We start from the raw sequence: 19,938 nt of genomic DNA on the forward strand, positions 1-19,938 counted from the left end.
CACGAGGAACTTGTCTTCTAGTGGCTACAGACAACACCACGGTCGTGATGGTACATACAAAGGCAAGGGTCCACACTCACAGTTTCTCCTCGATCAGACATTTCGCTCTTTCAACTGGTCGACGATCTCCACATTCTGTTGAGAGTTCGGGCATATTCCGGGTGCCGCGAATATACTAGCAGACGCTTCTTCGAGACCCGACAGAGTTGCTCCCACTTCGGAGTGGATGCTACACAAGGAGGCCTTTCACTCTTTAAGTCACGCACTGGGTTATCCAAACATAGATCTGTTTGCCACCAGCCAAAACCATCAACTGCCAGTGTATGTGTCCCCAGTCCCAGACCCAGCTGCTTGGGCGGTGGATGCTCTCAGCCTATCATGGAGGGACTTCACGCTGAGCGCTCTCGCCACCAGTTCTATTACCCAAAGTTCTCGCGAAAAGTCAAGGAGACAACTTGCTTACTTAATCAATTTTGGTCAGCGCTCAGTGGCCAGCCAGGAACTGGTTTCCCGCTCTACAAAGTCTAGTGGTAGGAGATCCCTTCCTCTACCCACGGAGGAACGCTCTAGTGCACCTCACAGCCATCTTCCGCATCCGCTCCAGACCGATTCAATCTGCACGCATGGACCATTTGCAGAAAGCACTGAGTGCTAAGGGTTTTTCGCTAGAGCAGCCAAAAGCCATTGCGACGGTGCACAGAACTTCTACTAGACATTTGTATGACGACAAGTGGCAGTCGCTTTTGAACGTTTTGTGTTACCAAGAAGCAGGATCCGCTGACTGTGTCTCCTCAGTTCATAGCAGATTTCTTACTTTATCTCCTAACGCCCAGGCGTCTGAAGGGAGGCACCATTGCCACGTGATTTGGCGGCAATTAGCTCTGTTTTAGCGCATTCCCACTGACAGAAGGATTTCCAAAATCCCAGAATTACAGGCCATGCTTCGCCTCATTCGACTTGAAGACCAGAAGTTGAAGTTTCGGTCACGGCATGGAATCTCAACACTGTTTTAGACCATCTCCTCAGGTGGCAATCGTGATGAACTTCTTGATAACGCTTCCTCGCTGATTTATCCAGGAAGACGCATTTCTGTTGTCATTAGCGACCGCGCTAGAGTGAGTGAGGTTCACTTTGACGCGACTAGGATCAAGTTTGAACGCCGCCGCCATGGTTCTGTGCACTTAGGTATGTGTTGGGATTTCATCGCTAAAACCAACTACCAGGACAACCTGATCGCCAGTTTTCCATCCCGCCATTATCATCTATTGTTGGCTCTGAAGACGAGCGCGGAATTACTGTTATGTCCGATTCGCGGCGCCAAAACTTACATTGATCGCACTAAAGGCGCTGCTCGTGGTACAAGGAAACGCTTATTTCTTCCACTGTCCCCGGCGCCGCAGTCAGATGTCGCCAGTAAAACACTATTGCCTTGGCGGTTAAGAACAACCATTCTTCAGGCATATAAAGCGCTGGGCTGGACCTTCCCTACGCCCTCTCATCCCCACGAGATTCGAGCACTTGCTTCGACTATGGCACTTCACAGTAATTGCACTGTGTCATCCATTATGCAAGGTTGTTTTTGGCGGTCGGATATTACCAGTGTTTGCCAGTCATTACTTCATGCGGACATGGCTGTCAAGGACGCAATGATGTCCACAGCTTCGACCATTGGTGGTTGCTCAGCAACTCGCCATCTCCAAGAAAGTGACCCTCCTGCTTTGTGTGTTTTCCACGGACCACCATGTGGGGAATGAGTTGTTTTTTCTTCACAAACAACTAGGTATGTCCAGTTAAGGAGTTATCCTTGTTTTTCAAGTCCATGCTTTTGCTGCATTCCTTAAGCTTCAGCTTTAAAATTAGTGGGTTCTTTTCATTTAAGACGAAGTCTTATTTGGCGAATTACCGCTACTTGATCGCCCCTCGCTAATTCGCCTTCTGTTATAGGCGCTATTATCAACGCCTTGTTAACGCACGGATTACGGATTGAGCTGGCTGCTATTACGCAGTTTGGTATGCATCCTCAGATGACACGCCCACCTTCCAGCCTTCCGTCGGATAAAGTGCAGGAAGTAAGTAGTGCAGGATGTTAGGAAAATTCTAGGTAAAATCTAAATATTTTTTATATTTGTATAATTATCCCGCACTACTTATGATAAGGGCCCACCCTGTGCTATCAGCTACCTCCCCGCTTAGTTTTGCCATCTGTGGGATTTCTAAGCAATAATCTGAGGTGGCTGACGTCACCTTCCGGTGACGCATGCGCAGACGAGTAAGCAGCCGAGACCAGGAAGTGATTGCAGTTCTACGTCTTTTTGACATCGTCTGGCAAGCCACGCTTTTCGAGCCGTAAGCAATAAGTGCAGGAAGTAAGTAGTGCAGGATAAGTATACAAATATAAAAAATATTTAGATTTTACTAATATTGTTGAAGTCCCAATCACTTCAGTTCAGCTGTATCAACCTATACTCTCTTCTGTAACCCTTGTACATGTAGGTTTAGAGTACCTGTAGAGTGTGGTTTGTGTATTTCCAGCCACCTGACGGGGGAAGATGGAGTCTCCAAGAAGATAGCAGACCAGATGGACAACATCATTGACATCAGGTTAGTTGTATGGCAATATTGTATGACTATGCTAATTTTGCTAAATCTGTCCTTACGATAGAAGCTGTTTGAGTAACATGAGATGATCATCTACTGATTACATTTTCCTGTTAAATGCATGAAAACAGGAATATGGCAATCACTGATAATCCTTATCATTGATCATGCATACCAGTTCCTGAGCACAGATAATAATTACAGGTTATGTAGATTTGGCTTTCTGTATAATTCCCTGTGTTTTGTTTGCAGGGAGTATGATGTCCCCCTACCATGTTCGAGTCTCCATTGACCTGAAGATCTTCGTGGGTCACTGGTACTCTTTAAGGGGGAGAGGAGGTGCCCCGCCCGAGATACGGCAGCGAGAAGATCTAGTTGACAGACCGGTAATTACTGCATGCTCTTGTGAAAGATGACTGAGTTGGGTTTTACGCCACTTTTAACAACATTCCAGCAATATAACGGCGGGGGACACCAGATAGGCTTCACGCATAGTGTCCCAGTGGGGAATCGAACCCAGGCCTTTGGCACGACGAAAGTTGAAGTACCTGCTAGAAATATTAATTTTCAAGTTTTTCTGCCCTGTTGGGGTTATATTTGAACTCCGGCAAACTGTGTTTTGTTTGTTGGTTTCTTTGTTTAATGCCGCACTCAGCAATATTCCGGTTTTATAACGATGGTCCTTAAATTATCAGGTCTGGACCAGACAATCCAGTGATTGACATCATGGGTTTGTTTCTTATTTAATACCACACTCTGCAATTTTCCAGTTTTTTTGACAATGGTCCATAAATAATCAAGTCTGGACCATACAATCCAGTGATGACATCAAGGCCGTTGATTTGTATATGATGGCATGTATTAACCCAGTGCGTGAGTCTGACCACCCTTTCTCCTTAGTCGTCCTTTTCGACAGGCAGGCTATGATTATGACACTCATTGGGTTCAGTCGGCAAAGAAAACGTAAATATGAACCTGGCGTGAGAATTCTGGAGGTGAGAGAAGTGAGGCTAAATTGGAACTGATTGTTCGACATTGGGATTTGGATTCTAGAGCTGAGAGGTTCCTCCACTCAAGCTGAGAGAAGTGAGGATAAGAGGAAACTTTGGGTGGTTAAGTTCTAGGATCTGGTGGTTTCTGTATGTTATAATGTCATTATACCTGCAGTATATATTGTTTTTGCTATCGGGGCGGTGGGGTAGCCTAATGGTTAAAGCGTTGTCTCATCATGCCTAAGACCCAGGTTCGAATCCCCACATGGATACAATGTGTGAAGCCCATTTCTGGTGTCCCCTGCCGTCATGTTGCTGGAATATTGCTAAAAGCGGCGTACAACCAAACTCAGTCAGTCAGTCAGTTTCTGCTATCAACCACTTGTCTTCCTTATCCAGACTGAATTATTGAAATGTTTAGCTGTAATATTGCTGTCTACAGTGTAAGATTATTATGAATTAATCTTGGCAGTATGATTAAGGTAAGTCAGGCCTAAATAAGGATGAAGTATGTAGAGTCTGGTTAGTATAACACAGGAACCTGTGTTTGTTGCATGAGGCTTTGTTTGTTTGTTGGCTGGTTGGTTGTTTAAGGACTCACTCAGCAATATTCCAGCGATATGGCATCAGTCAGTAAATAATTGAGTCTGGACCTGACAATCCAGTGATCAATATGATCGATCTGGGCTATTGGGATACAAGGGCATGTCAGCCAGTCAGCAAGCCTGACCACACGATCCAGATACTTGCCTCTTTCACCAAGCATGGGCTGCTGAAGAGTAATTCTAACCCAGATCTTCGCGGGTTGTGGTAGGAGGTGACTTTGTGGATTGGATGGTCAGACTTGGTTCATTGTGTGTCATCATACCCCAGTTGGTAATCATAGGATTGTCTGGTCTTGATTCGACCATTTACAGGTTGCCATCATCTTAATATAATTCATGATATTATTTGAAATATATTTCAGGATCCAGTGGTGTTGGCGTACGACATTGAAACAACAAAACTACCCTTGAAATTCCCTGACGCCCAGATAGACCAGATAATGATGATATCCTACATGATAGATGGTCAGGTGTGTATGACATCCTATACTATAGTTGGTCAGGTGTGAATGACATCCTATATTACAGATGGCCAGGTGTGTATGACATCCTATATGACAGATGGCCGGGTGTGTATGACATCCTATATGACAGATGGCCAGGTGTGTATGACATCCTGTATGATAGACGGTCAGGTGTGTATAACATCCTATATGACAGATGGCCAGGTGTGTATGACATCCTATATGACAGATGGCCAGGTGTGTATGACATCCTATATGACAGATGTCCAGGTGTGTATGACATCCTATATGACAGATGTCCAGGTGTGTATGACATCCTATATGACAGATGTCCAGGTGTGTATGACATCCTATATGACAGATGTCCAGGTGTGCATGACATCCTGTTTGACAGATGGTCAGGTGTGTATAACATCCTATACTTTTGTTGGTCAGGTGTGTATGACATCCTGTACTTTTGTTGGTCAGGTGTGTATGACATCCTATACTTTTGTTGGTCAGGTGTGTATGACATCCTGTACGACAGATGGCCAGCTGTGTGTATGACATCCTATATGACAGATGGCCAGGTGTGTATGACATCCTATATGACAGATGGCCAGGTGTGTATGACATCCTATATGACAGATGGCCAGGTGTCTATGACATCCTATATGACAGATGGCCAGGTGTGTATGACATCCTGTATGATAGACGGTCAGGTGTGTATAACATCGTATATGACAGATGGCCAGGTGTGTATGACATCCTATATGACAGATGGTCAGGTGTGTATGACATCCTGTATGATAGACGGTCAGGTGTGTATAACATCCTATATGAGAGATGGCCAGGTGTGTATGACATCCTATATGACAGATGGCCAGGTGTGTATGACATTCTGTATGATAGACGGTCAGGTGTGTATAACATCCTATATGACAGATGGCCAGGTGTGTATGACATCCTATATGACAGATGGCCAGGTGTGTATGACATCCTATATGACAGATGGCCAGGTGTGTATGACATCCTATATAACAGATGTCCAGGTGTGCATGACATTCTATATGACAGATGGCCGGGTGTGTATGACATCCTATTTGATAGATGGCCAGGTGTGTATGACATCCTATGTGACACATGGCCAGGTGTGTATGACATCCTATGTGATAAATGGTCAGGTGTGTATGACATCCTATATGATAGATGGTCAGGTGTGTATGACATCCTATTTGACACATGGCCAGGTCTGTATGACATCCTATGTTATAGATGGTCAGGTGTGTATGACATCCTATGTGATAAATGGTCAGGTGTGTATTAGAGCTGTGTATCGGTGCCTAAGTGGCGAGACGATACATCATGATACCAGTTTAATGAGGCGAGACGATATATCATGAAAGTATTGGCAAGGAACCTACGAGACGATTATAATCACGATACAATGGTGGCAATACGATACGTATCCCGATACTTTACAATTCTAAAAACAGGACATATATGACAGATAAAATGACTGAATCTTTATTTGTTATACAGCAGAACATGTGTTACATTCACACACTTAAAAGGCTGTTTATGTAATAAAGTTAAACAAATTCCTATACGGTTCAGTTTGTTTTTTAAAATTTAGAAGTATTTCAAAGAGACTCCCTTCCTAATCCTAATGTAATACTCCTTACAACTTTAAGTAGTAGTATTTAAGTAGTATCGGGATATATCGTCTCTTGTGGCGATACATCGATGTATCATGGACCCTTGCGATATAAATATCCTGATATGTCGCCTGAATGTGTTTTGAATCGATGCACTCGTATCGCGTAGTTGACGATGCAAACATCGATACTATCGATGAATCGTTACACCACTAGTGTGTATGACATCCTATATGACAGATGGCCAGGTGTGTATGACATCCTATTTGATAGATGGCCAGGTGTTGATGACATCCTATTTGATAGATGGCCAGATGTTGATGATATTCTGTATGATAGATAGGCAAGTATGTTCCCAATCTGCGGACTGGCAGATAATATTTTGTGTTGTGTGGGAAGGCAATCTTATGTTGAGCAACTATGCTTGTGTTTCAGGGATATTTGATATGTAACAGGGAGATAGTTTCTCAAGATGTGGAAGACTTCGAGTACACGCCGAGACCAGAGTTTGAGGGGCCCTTCATTGTGTTCAATGAACCAGACGAGGTCAGTTTCACAACTACATGTTGTAATCTTGTATATCACAACTCCAATGATAAAACTTTCCATGTAGGTAGAAAATGTGTGCTAAACTGAAGTAAACTAAATCTGATATTGAAATATGGGTTTTATTGAATGCAAGTTAAAGTATCTGTTAAAGAAGCAGAAAACGAGGTTTAATCCTTGGCTGAGAGGGATGGTGGGGTGGCGTTGTGTTTTAAGTGTTGGCCGAGGACCCAGGTTCGATTCCCCACATGAGTACAATGTGTAAGGCCCATCTCTGGTGTCCCCAGCCGTAATATTGCTGGAATATTGCTAACAGCGGCGTAAAACCATACTCACTCACTCACTCATTCACTCACTCAATCTTTAAGTCAATCGGAAGACTGTTGCTGATCCAACGGAATATCTAAATATCAGGTTGTCGGGCTACGTGATTTGGTTGGTTGGCTGTCGTACCCTGATGATGTCATTATATCAATCACGGAGTTGTGTCCCTTTGTTGTTCCAGGATTTACTTTTGTGGATTTCATCTCAGATTTTCATTTTTACGAAGCAAGGATTGTGAGCACCAGATGATAATGATAATAAGGACATTTGTAATGCACTGAATTCCGCACCACGTAGGGGCTCACTCAAAGCGCTTATATACAATCTGATCATTATTATCCCGGATAACCCAAGCTGCCTGTGAGGCACTAGAAGGTTAATAGTCTCACGACTTATCCCACTGGGTACCCATTTTCTGCTGGGTGAACAGAGGTAATTCTGAACAAACTCACTTGCCTAAGGTGAGACCACATGTATCACATGTGCTTCATTGTGGGGCAGGACTGAAGTCCAATTCTCTCCTCTTACAATAATATGACACAAGGAGATAGAATAGAAATTTTGTTCAAAATAGTATTAACCCAAGCCATTTTATTTAAGAACTACTGTCATATGTATTTCCATGCTTTTCAGGTTTCACTAATCAGGAAATTCTTCGAGCATTTCCAGGAAGTGCGGCCCCAAATCTGTGTAACATACAACGGAGACTTCTTCGATTGGTATGTTGTCATGTTAACTAGATTATGAAAATGTAATAGTTGTACAAGATGCATTCACCATGAAATGTTTTAAGATCAAATCTATGGGGACAAAAAGTGCGACCTTGTTTGCCCAACAGGCCCTTTGTGGAGGCGCGGGCAGCAGCCCATGACATGGACATGTTTCGGGAAATCGGCTTCCAGAAGGACAATCAGGGGGAATACAAGTCCAGGCACTCTATACACATGGACTGCTTCAGGTGAGCTATGCAGTGTGTGTAGTGATGATGGTGATGATGATGATGGTGGTGATGGTGATGATGATGGTGGTGATGGGGTGATGATGATGTGATTATGTTTGGGTGGTGATGTGATGGTGATGATGATATGGTGATGATGGTGGTGGTGATGATGATGGTGGTGATGATGATGATGATGATGATGATGATGTCATCACCTTATTACATGACTCAGAAACCTAATCTCATGACTTGACATAATAATATAACTTGATATAATATTACATGGCCTTACTAAACAACATGATATTACTCATGATAAATGTTATTTCTTCAAACAATATTAGATATTAGACAGAGTGTTATTATTTGACATGTGATGTTATTCAGTAGTTCATCAGACATGCGGATCACAACAGCGTAGATCAATGCTCATGCTGTTGATCACTGGAATGTCTGGTCCAGACTCAATTATTTTAGCTGGAATATTGCGTGTGGCGTAAAACTAAACTCACTCACTCACTCACTCACTCACTCACTCATCTGGACATGATTTTGAGGAACTTAACTAAACTGCTGGTCCTCTGGACCGTGACTAGCAGAAAACATGACGTTAAGTAGTAAATCAGTCATATCTTTGCACTCAGTTCCATATATTGTTTATTACAGATGGGTGAAACGAGACAGCTACCTGCCAGTTGGAAGTCAGAATCTGAAGGCGGTTGCCAAGGTAACCAATCAGTGGATCAGCAATTTTAGAAAATTACAAATTAATTGCGATTATTTGTTTCCATAATAAATTGTTATTGTCTTGAATCTCATTTCATGATCAGCTTTTTTGTTTTAAAAATGTTTGTGATATTCTTAATAAAATAAATAACCAAATTATTTACAATATTAGAAGGAATTAAGATAGTACGAGGGTTATTTTTCATAGAATATTTCTCTAATTGCAATACTCAATCAAGTTTATTTCGTAACAAGGCCTTAGGCCCATGTACAATACAAATAAACATGTGTAATCATAAGATAGTGGCATTTGACAATCAGATTCATATGTATAAAGAACGCAATGACAATGCTTCCTTAATGTAAGAAGAACAATATGTTAGTGTTGAAAACTTGGTACAGGATAATGTGTTCAGAAAGTATTGCTGATCTATGTAATTTTAAAATATTTACAGCAAATCATGATAAACTTTACATTCAAATAGGAAAAGAAATTCATTTTCTACTCTAAAATTCCATGGATTTACAAATATTACGGTCTTTGGTCTGGGAAAAAATAAGCCTCAGAACTCCATCAAATCTACTGGTATTATTATATATTGGAAGTGCACCAATTAAAGTGAACATTGTTATTCGGACTTCGTTGACCCATCTTTAGATTTCAAACGGCGGACCTCGGCAAGTTAATATGGTTCAATGCAAAATACACTTTTGATACTGAATAGACATCAAGCTGGATGAACATTTGTGCATTTCTGAAAATACTGATTGCTTTTGACAATCACCAACTCTTATGAAAATCTTTCAAAAATGCTGTTTCCGCTGTCATGTATGCAATAAAATGCAATAAACAGGATTATCCAATTATTATTTCACTGAGCTCCGCGGCTTGCATCAGGAAAGTAAGGGAGATCAATAATTAAGACAGGGAAATTTGGCATTTCTACAAAGCATACTGGTTCCTGAAATATAGCATTTATGTTGTTAGAAAAGTCTTATTTTGTTCGATACACAACCTGTCCCTCAGCGGGGCGATTCTAAGCGATTTCCAGAAGAAGTTGCTAGCCGCCAGTTAACTAGAATTTTTATATGTTTTCAAAAGTCAGGGGAATTTTATATGTTTTCAAAAGTCAGGGAATTTCAGGGGGACTCGTAAGTCAGGGAAATTTAGGGTTTTGGTCAGGGAAAAATAAGACTCAGAATGTAAATGTGCGTTTAATCAGGTATGGTAGTAGTCAAAGATGCAGCACATGTTACAGACATTTCATGAAATTACAGTTCAGATAAGACATTGCTTTTAAGCATAACAGCATGTTTTACATAAAGCCCTAGATTACACATTACATTTTCATTTCTGGAGGATAGAATGGAAACAAATTAAAGTCACTTGAAGGATATTTTTACAGATATTTATTTGGCATGTATTGTTTTCTTAATTCAGCATAATGTGAATTTCATCTTCTACAGCCGGGTGACATAACAGACATATTCTTCTATGAAGCACAATCGGTTGGATTTGAGAATCAAAACAATATGAAACATATTTTCGAGGTTAAAATTCAAAAATTCTGGGAAACTGACATAAATTTGATAAGAGCCTTCTTATAGCATGTGATTTCAGATTTATGTAATGTTTCAGAACGGGATATAGTCAACGCCTTTGTCCGTCTGTCCGTTGACTCATCGTCCAGAATCATTTTGTTTCCAGAACATAACTCAAAAAATCGGTTCAATATTTTTCAACAAAACTTTGCAGATATATCAAACAGAACCTAAAGTGGTGCCTTTGACTGCTTTACAGATTTTAAATCTTTACCCATGTCATTTTTCTTTTCCTTGGTTGCCATGGAAACATTTTAGACTGAGTCTTAAAAGGGTGTGGTGGGCTTTGTTTCCGGAGCACAACTCGAAAACACTTTAGGGTTGGCATCTCTGCATATGAGACAGCTGAAAGGTGAAACGGTTGATGTCGTGTACTTGTCCCACAATATATGGATTGTTGATTACAGTATCAATCACTCGACGGCCCAGTCCAGTCTTGATTATTTACTAGCGGCAGTCGACCTGTGAAAATTCAGGTCAGCAACCCATGCTTGTCATAAGAAGCGACTAACTGGATCGGCGGGTCAGGTTCACTGACTTGGTTGACACATGTCATCGTATCACAATTGTGTAGATCGATGCTCATGCTGTTGATCACTGGATTGTCTGGCCCGACTCGAATATTTACACCGATTATTTACTATATGACCACTGCCATATAGCTGGAATATTGCTGAGTGTGGTGATAACAACAAACCCGTGGCAGTCATATAGGTGGAATAAATATAGCCGAGTGCACATTCATAAATTAACAACAAATAGTATAGGTTAGATGTCGCTGGTTGGTGTAAAACAATATTCAATCATATACTCACCTCATAGAAACTTGTCGACAGGCCAAGTTGTGCTACGATCCTGTGGAGCTAGATCCGGAAGAGATGTGTCGGATGGCAAGCGAGGAGCCCCAGGTATGTTGTAGCTGTTTGGCGTGCAATTTAGGGATACTGCTGATATATAGAAACCATAGTAACTTCAAACACTTCTATTACTCAAGTTTATTACTCAAAACATAACATTTCCACAACGTAAATTTGCAATGTTGTTATTACGCTTGTAACATAACGCTATAAAATGGTGTAATACTAACGCTGTGATAATGTTGTGTCATGACGCTACTAATCTACAACCCTCCCACAACGCTAAGTGAAAATGTTGTGTGTTAGCTGGGATGTCTCACACCGACGAGGGAGGAGATCAACGTGGCCGCGTCCCCTTCAAGGGTGACAGATGCAGGGGCAAATGAAGTCCAAGATATGGACAAGTGGACACTCTCCTCCAGTCGAATCTCTTTATATTATCCCCGAGAGGCCCAGATAAGCCGAATTTCCAATTCACGCATTGAAAATAATTGTTGCATCCAATTCACGCATTAAAATGTTAGATAATGCCAAAAAGTTTTAAACAACTGCGTAGGGAATATATTTATAAAAATTGCTTAAGACATCGATTGCTATCAAGTTGTACTGTTAGTATAGGACTAGTGTTGTACTGTCAGTATAGGATGAGTGATTTTTTATGAAATCATTTCCATTATATTTAAGTTGGTTTTGATTAGATATGACATAAGGCAAAACATACCTGCTAGTAAACTTACTCAATGACATAATACTTAGGTGAGTAAAATGACTGAATATGTGAAATATGTGAAATACGCACATATTTGAAAGCAGTGGGTAACGGAAAATGAAATACCCTCTCAAAATTCATAATACCCACTCCAAAAAAATACAGTGGGTACAGTACCCACATGAGCTAAATCTTATCTGGAGCTCTGTTATCCAGCACCCGTACATTGGAGAATAGGGCTCTTCTGGCTCAACTGCTTATTCCTTATCCCTCTCCTCATAGACCCGCCTCTGACTATGATGTTCCAAGGTATCCCAGCCACAGGGAGCACCTGTGCTCTTTCTTCAACTGCCCCATGGTTATTCACTCATATCAAAAGCAGCAGTTCGCTAGTCACGCTGAAGACCCGGGTTTGATTCCCCACATGGGTACAATGAGTGAAGTCCATTTCAGGTGTCCCCTGCCGTGTTATTGCTGGAATATTGCTAAAAGCGGCGTAAAACCAAACCAAGTTATTCACTCATATCAAAGCAGCAGTTTCGCTTGCCAGCACGCTGAAGACCCGGTTTGATTCCCCACATGGGTACAATGTTGTGAAGCCTATTTCTCGTGTTCTCCGTCGCGATATTGCTGGAATATTGCTAAAAGTGGCGTAAAACCATACTCACTTGTAATGATGAAGCAGCATGATGATGCTGATGATATGGAGATTTCATGTGCACTTACTGCCGTGTTGCGTAATTCTCGCACGAGCAGCAACAGGATTTCACCATACGTCTTTTATACCACTGGAAAGTCGTAGCACTAAGGGGCCAAATAAGTGGGTACAATGTTCAAGCTTCCATTATTAATTCGTGATGTTGTCTTTTGTACCCCGCGGAACATCCGGGGCAGAATTGGGAGTCTGCAAACGGTAGTGGTCAGACTGACTGATTTGGTTGGTAGATATATTATCATATCCCATAGACTGCATAGACTGGTGCTCACTGTATCAATCACTGGATTGTCTGTTCCAGACTTGAATATTTACAACCTATAGCTGAGTGTGACATTAAACAAGAAACAGAGCTCCAGATAAGATTTAGCTCATGTGGGTACTTGTACGCACTGTATTTTTGGAGTGGTATTATGAATGTATCGTGGGTATTTCATTTTCGCTACCCACAGGCTTTCAAATATGTGTGTATTTCAGTCATTTCACACATCTAAGTATTGTGTCATTGAGTAAGTCTACTAGCAGGTATGTTTTGCCTTAAGTCATATCTAATCAAAACCAACTTAAATATAATGGAAATGATTTCATAAAAAATCACTCATCCTATACTGACAGTACAACACTAGTCCTATACTAACAGTACAACTTGATAGCAATCGATGTCTTTTTCATTATGCAAGCGATTTTTATAAATATATTCCGTACGCATTCGTTTTAAACTTTTTTCGTATCTAACATTTTAAATGAGTAATTGGTACGCAACAATTATTTTTCAATGCGTAATTGGAAATTTTCCATGCATATTTTACCCGGATACGCAGCTTATCTGGGCCTCTGCAAGAAACACCATACAGTTCATGAAGCATGTGGTGAAGTTACTTACATGCTGCAGTCATGTAGCTGAAATATTGCTGAGTGCAGGGTAAGTAAATGTTTTTATTACCTACGTGGGCGTACATATCGCGGTTCATATTTTTCATACGATGCCCTTGGGCAAGATATCACTTTGTCACGTTTCTTTTGTGACTTTGCGTTCTACATTCGGTGACGGCGGGTAGCCAGCCTGTGTTTGAAAGTAGATTTGATATTATTTTCCTCAATTTCACAACTTCGGTAATGAACAGAATATTATATTCGTACTCATATCATACAATGTTTACGACACTCGTGCCTAAATATCGGACCGCCTCCGTGGTGTAGTGGTTAGAGCGTCCGCCCGGAGAGCGGAAGGTCACGGGTTCGATCCCGCCGATGGCATAACAAAAGACGTTATAATATGGTACTTGTTGGTCCCTTCCTGGCGCTCGGCATTAATGGGTACAACAAGGACTGGTCGGCTCGGATCAGTATAATGTGTCTGAGTGGGGTATTTATGCTTCACTGCGGCATGGTATCTCAGTGGGCTAGCACTATAAAACCAGCTTAAGTCTGGACTAGTACAAGCAGCCACACATACACATACACACGCATGTACGTCGTCATATGAGCGAAATATTCTCAAGCACGACGTTAAACCCAATTTCACCTCACCTCACCTAAATATTGGCTCTCGCTCGGGAAAACCAACATTTAGGCACTCGTGTCTTAAACGTAGTATGACATGGGCACTCATATAATATCCTCTATTTAATCTCCATGCCCATGTTCAATTATACAAAAGTAAACAACAGCGAAAACATTACTGTATCGGACAGCAGAAGTTTGAGCACCAGAAAAGCAGTTCGTAGAAGGGTGTCAGCTTATCTACTGGTTACACTTTCATCAAACGTTTTAAAGACTTTCTGTGCTATGTTTGTTGGGTGAGGTAGGTTTCAAAGTTTGACATTTCTTGAATCAAATACTCCATAACACCTGCATATCTGAAATTTTCACATTGACTAAGTTGTTTTATCTCCACAGGTGTTGGCGAACTACTCCGTGTCAGACGCAGTCGCGACGTACTACCTCTACGTCAAATATGTCCACCCCTTCATCTTTGCCCTGTGTACCATCATCCCCATGGAGCCGGATGAGGTATGACATTGAAGTAGACGTGTGCAGTCCAAGATAAGGGTTGGGGCTTGAAAAAGCCTGAAATTTGGACATTTTACCCTAAAAAGGCCCTAAATTCATTTTAGCCTTGAAAATGCCTTGCTCTACTTTTGCCTTTATGGCTTGAAAGCTTCATACACATAGAAAAAGAAATAATAGATGTATGAAAGTTTTGCACTTACATGATTGTTCAAAGTCTTTGGCTGGAGAATGGCATTTAGAAGTCATACATATAAAGGCAAGAGTTTATGGATGTCATCTGTATTTTGAGGAACACAACGTTTTGGAGTATATTGAAGGCGTAAGGATATACCCCAAAACGTTGTGTTCCTCAAAATACAGAAGTTACCCATAGTTTATCTAGGCCTACTCACAAGTCAATATTCAGCCCAAATTGGAATTAATAAAATTCCCCTGATTGTAAGGTCCTGTTTGACAGTGAATCACGACAACCGTATTTATAATAGAGACTCTTCATTCATTATTCTGTGTCTGGACGTCCAGGTATTGCGGAAGAGCTTTGATGCTTTGATGAATCGTGACAACCCTATTTGAAATACAGACTCTTCATTCATTATACTGTGTCTGTGGTCATCCAGGTATTGCGGAAGGGCTCCGGGACTCTGTGTGAGGCTCTCCTGATGGTGCAGGCCTACCACGCTAACATCGTCTTCCCCAACAAGCAGGAGTCGGTGCTGAACAAGCTGACAGAGGATGGACACGTGCTGGACTCGGAGACCTACGTCGGTGGCCACGTCGAGGCGTTGGAATCTGGGGTGTTCCGGTCTGACATTCCATGCAGGTTCAGAATGGTAAGTGTGTAGCTGAACACACCTTTTTGGTCTATGATGCAGCGATTTGCTGTGCAGTTTTACTTCCCTCAGGCGTGCCAGACACCCTATTGTCCTGGGTTTGAAGCCTGATGATGCGTCCTGGTTTGGTGCAGCAACACGTTTTTCTGTGTTTCACCAAAGTGGTAAACAACCACAGGGATTTACAGGACAGGACGCATAAAAATTGACAGTGGATGCAACAAAATTTAATAGCGCGTCCACAGGGACTCAGAAAAAGTCCTAATACTTTTTGTAAAAATTCCAAACAAGTGACAATAAGTTATCACTGAGTTTGTTACTAGCTGGGTTATGGTATTATTTGCAATTTAATTACTGTAACAATGTGATGATCATGCTACACAATAACAGTATTAATAATAATATTTAAGTGTCTGGGACCCCATTTTGTTGTCCTGGACCCCTGAAAATTAAGAGTATGAGTCCCAAGCCTCAAATACAAGACTCCATATCAATCCCTGCACCCCCACACAGCATCACTTCGGGTTTACTGCCTTCATTTAGCTGGACCCGTGAAGGTCCGGGTTAGAATATTGGCCTTCAGTAACTCATGCTTATCGTAAGAGGCGACTAACAGGATCGGGTGGTCAGGCTCGATGACTTGGTTGACACATGTCATCGGTTCCCAATTGCGCAGATCGATGGTCATGCTGTTGATCACTGGATTGTCTGGTCCAGACTCGATTATTTACAGACCACCGCCATATAGCTGGAATATTGCTGAGTGCGGCGTGAAACTAAACTCGCTCATTCAGCTGAAAAACTTGATGCTCATTCACTACTCACTCACTCACTCACTCACTCATATATACATACATGAGTTGTCAACCCCAACTGGCTTAATGTGAGCAGAGCACATTAGTGGTACTAACACTCACCATCTCCCTGTGATTGAATTAGGAGTTTGTTTGATTCATTTTTTAACAATAGCTTCAATTTGAAGTCATATCTATTCATGGCTGATGGAGGAATATAGAATATTCAGATCTATGGCGGCAAGATGATGTGGGATTATTTTCATGTGTTTAGGTGCCGGAAGCTTTCCAGACACTGATTGACAGCGTGGAGCGGACAATGAAGCACGCCATCGAGGTGGAGGAGAAAATACCTCTCAACACAGTCACCAACTTTGACGAGGTAGATCGAACTAGACCATTAGCCTTAAGTTAGAAGTGGTGGACTGTGAGCTATGCCGGTAAAAAAATAGGCCCTAATAGATCACTAGGTCAGGCCCGTTAATTTCTTTGAACCAATAAACCTAATGAGAATTCTAGGTTTAAACTTGTCCCTTGTAAGATGGGACTTAGTAAATCATGTGGTCCCGACTAGGTGACTGTAGAATGGTCAGTGTACCTTGACCACTTGGATTGTTGCCGACAAAACTGATAATTGGTTTGCTGACCCAGAGTTTTAAAAATACAGATAGTGCCAAAACAAGTCCCATCTTGTCTCTTTCCATCTTTTTCTAGACAGGGTAGTGTTATTATAGGGACTGTTATCAGCTGAACTGAAATGTCTGGTGGGGCGGTGGGGGTAGCCTAGTGGTTAAAGCGCTCACTTTCGTCTTGCCGAAGACTTCGAAGTTCGAATCCCTACCTGGGTAAAATGTGTGAAGCCAATTTCTGGTGTCCCCCGTCGTGATATTGCTAGAATATTGCTAAAAAGCGGCGTAAAACCAAGCTCACTCACTAAATGTTTGGACATGATGCATCAGACACTGGCTTTGACTGTTGTTTATGACTTGAAAATCCAAAAATATAAATGCGTTAAGTTAAAGCTTAAAAAAATATAAAAATTAGTTCTCAAGCACCACTGTATCATCCCAAAGTCTGCCGCATGTTTCATTATTATTTCCATTCCATGTTCAATAATGTTGTGGTGAATATTGGAAGTTTACAGTCAGTAGTTTTTATACAAGAATGGCACTCCAGGTTAAATATTTATTTTCTTGCTTTCTATTCTCGGGATTGTTCATGAGCTCTGTCACTTTCGTCCATCGCGAAGCAGTTGTACTACTTGGTATTTCCGTATCCAATGAAGGAGTTTGATTTCAGGTGTGCAGTGACATTGCTGAGAAGTTGGAGATGTTACGAGACTGCCCCAACCGTTTGGAGAACCCCATCATCTACCATCTTGATGTGGACGCCATGTACCCAAACATCATCCTCACTAACAGATTGCAGGTACACCATCTTCCTCTGCACGATATGCCTTGTTTAAGATTTAAAAACAGCACATCTAAGATTTAATTTATATACTGTATGCCTCTTCCACTGTAGGAACACCTTAGTTGAAATAAAAATACTGTACGTTATCTTTCTCCAAGTAGCACCTCACTGTAAATACTGTTCTGTCCACTATCTTTTCCTCTAGAAGACAGCTCATTCTTAATTGAAATACTGTAGACAATCTTTCTATAAAACTCCCTGTTCAGAACCGAAACTAGATGCCATCTTTAGAAGGAAAGTACAAACTAATAACTAATGTATCAATGTGTAATTGTTTTTCAATCAAGCTTGCGGCCATCATGACCACTTTCTCTATCAGAATGGCCGATATCTGTCGGCGTGAGGAAAAAACAATGGTTAATCTAGGTTACGATACTGTCCACAGTCTTTCTCATTTTAATTGAATTAATTGTACACAATCTTTCTATAATACTCCCTGTTTTAAATTGGAATACTGTACGTCATCTTTCTATACTACTCCCTATTTTTATTGAAATACTCTACACCATCTTCTAGGATCCTTCTCAGATTTAATTAGTAATACTCTACACCATTTTCCTGACCACGAAACAAAGATATGTAACCCCAAAGTACTTGCTGAAATCTCCGTGACTAAAAGTAGTGAAATAAAGTAATAATGCTACGTGCACAGATGTGTTGCCCATCAAAATGTGCTTAGTCGACTGATTAAGTGTTGATGGCAGTACATTCAGTTTAAGAAAAGACCCGTGAAGATCTGGGTTAGAATTGATCTTCAGTAACCCATGCTTGTCGTAGAGGTGACTAACTGGATCGGTGGTCAGGCTCGCTGACTTGGTTGACACATGGCATCGTATCCCCATCGCGTAGATCGATGGTCATGTCTGTTACTCACTGGATTGTCTGGTCCAGAATCAATTATTTACAGACTGTCGCCATATAGTTTGAATATTGCTGTGTACGGCGTAAAACTAAACTCAATCAATCAACAGTCAATCAGTTAGGCCTAAAAAAAAAAATGTTGTGGTTCCTTGAATTCTGGTGCCGACCCTATTTTTTTAGTGGACTGAATAAAATAAGCTTTCAGATACCATTGTATTTTCCCTAAGCTGACAGATATCGGTCATTCTGATAGAGAAAGTGGACATGATGGCGCAAGCTTGATTGAAAAAAACAATTACACATTGATACATGTGTTATTAGTTTGTACTTTCCTTCTAAAAAAATATGTAAAAAAATCCTTCCTACCTACCCTAAATTTTAAAGAGGTGTAATCGGAACCACAACATTTTTGTGTTTGGCCATAGAAGCAAATTTTTTGTCCTTGTGTTCAGCCTCCAGCCATTGTTGACCTGTGACCTGTGCTGCCTGTGACTTCAACAAACCGGAAGCCCTCTGTCAGCGGAAGATGCCGTGGATGTGGAGGGAGAGTTCAGTAAGTTCTCGCTCAATCATTTCAGTAAATACTAAACTAAGGCTTGACAAGATTACAAAGCTGTATCAAGTGTTGATGGAGGCAAAGTAAGCAGACAGTCTGTATATGGTAATGGATAGGGCGTCTGCCCCAAGCAGATGGTTGTTGGTTTGAACCCTAGCTATGCCATACCAAAAGACTTTAGTGGATGGTATTTGTTGTTACCCTGGCTTGCTCAGTATCCAAGGACTAGTCGGCTCTGAGTTGGTATGTCTGGAAAAGCATCACCACCATTTCAAACTCACCTACATGATTTTTACACCACATGAAAGCCATATGAAGACTGTGGCATGAATGTCTCTGTAAGTTAAAGGCTAAATGACTGTTGTACCCCATTTCAGGGCTGACTTACAAGATTTTTTACACCCAAACTAAACAAACAACAGTATGAGCAAAGTGAGCTAACATAAACTATGAAACCATGTGAATGTTGTTAAATAGTGAAAGATATGGCCTTCAGTGATCAAGCGAGTGATCAAGTGTAGGTTTACGCAGCTTTTAGTAGTATTCGGAGGGAAGAGGAGGGATCAACATAAATGGGTTTCAAACATTGTACCCAGGTAGGGAATCAAATCCGGTTCTTCAGAATGACAAGCGTCAGTGTCTTGAAACAGCCACTGCCCCGCTAGCCTGTGGCTAGTAAAATACAGTCGGGACCAG

At 41.3% G+C, this 19,938-nt stretch overlaps 1 protein-coding gene across 1 annotated transcript in view; it reads left to right on the plus strand.

Annotated features, from left to right (window-relative positions):
- Positions 1-19,938, plus strand: part of LOC124253513 (DNA polymerase epsilon catalytic subunit A-like) — an 87,424-nt gene that overhangs the window by 23,855 nt on the left and 43,631 nt on the right. The window contains 15 exon segments of the mRNA XM_046687309.1: positions 2,533-2,601; positions 2,851-2,863; positions 2,865-2,984; positions 4,558-4,665; positions 6,732-6,842; positions 7,800-7,885; positions 8,005-8,124; positions 8,773-8,833; positions 11,271-11,342; positions 14,615-14,728; positions 15,346-15,558; positions 16,627-16,734; positions 17,652-17,780; positions 19,139-19,154; positions 19,157-19,243. Coding sequence (XP_046543265.1) covers positions 2,533-2,601; positions 2,851-2,863; positions 2,865-2,984; positions 4,558-4,665; positions 6,732-6,842; positions 7,800-7,885; positions 8,005-8,124; positions 8,773-8,833; positions 11,271-11,342; positions 14,615-14,728; positions 15,346-15,558; positions 16,627-16,734; positions 17,652-17,780; positions 19,139-19,154; positions 19,157-19,243 — 1,427 coding nt within the window.

This window comes from Haliotis rubra, unplaced genomic scaffold (assembly GCF_003918875.1).
Source record: "Haliotis rubra isolate DU_JTF1 unplaced genomic scaffold, ASM391887v1 Scf542, whole genome shotgun sequence".
NCBI lineage: Eukaryota > Metazoa > Mollusca > Gastropoda > Lepetellida > Haliotidae > Haliotis > Haliotis rubra.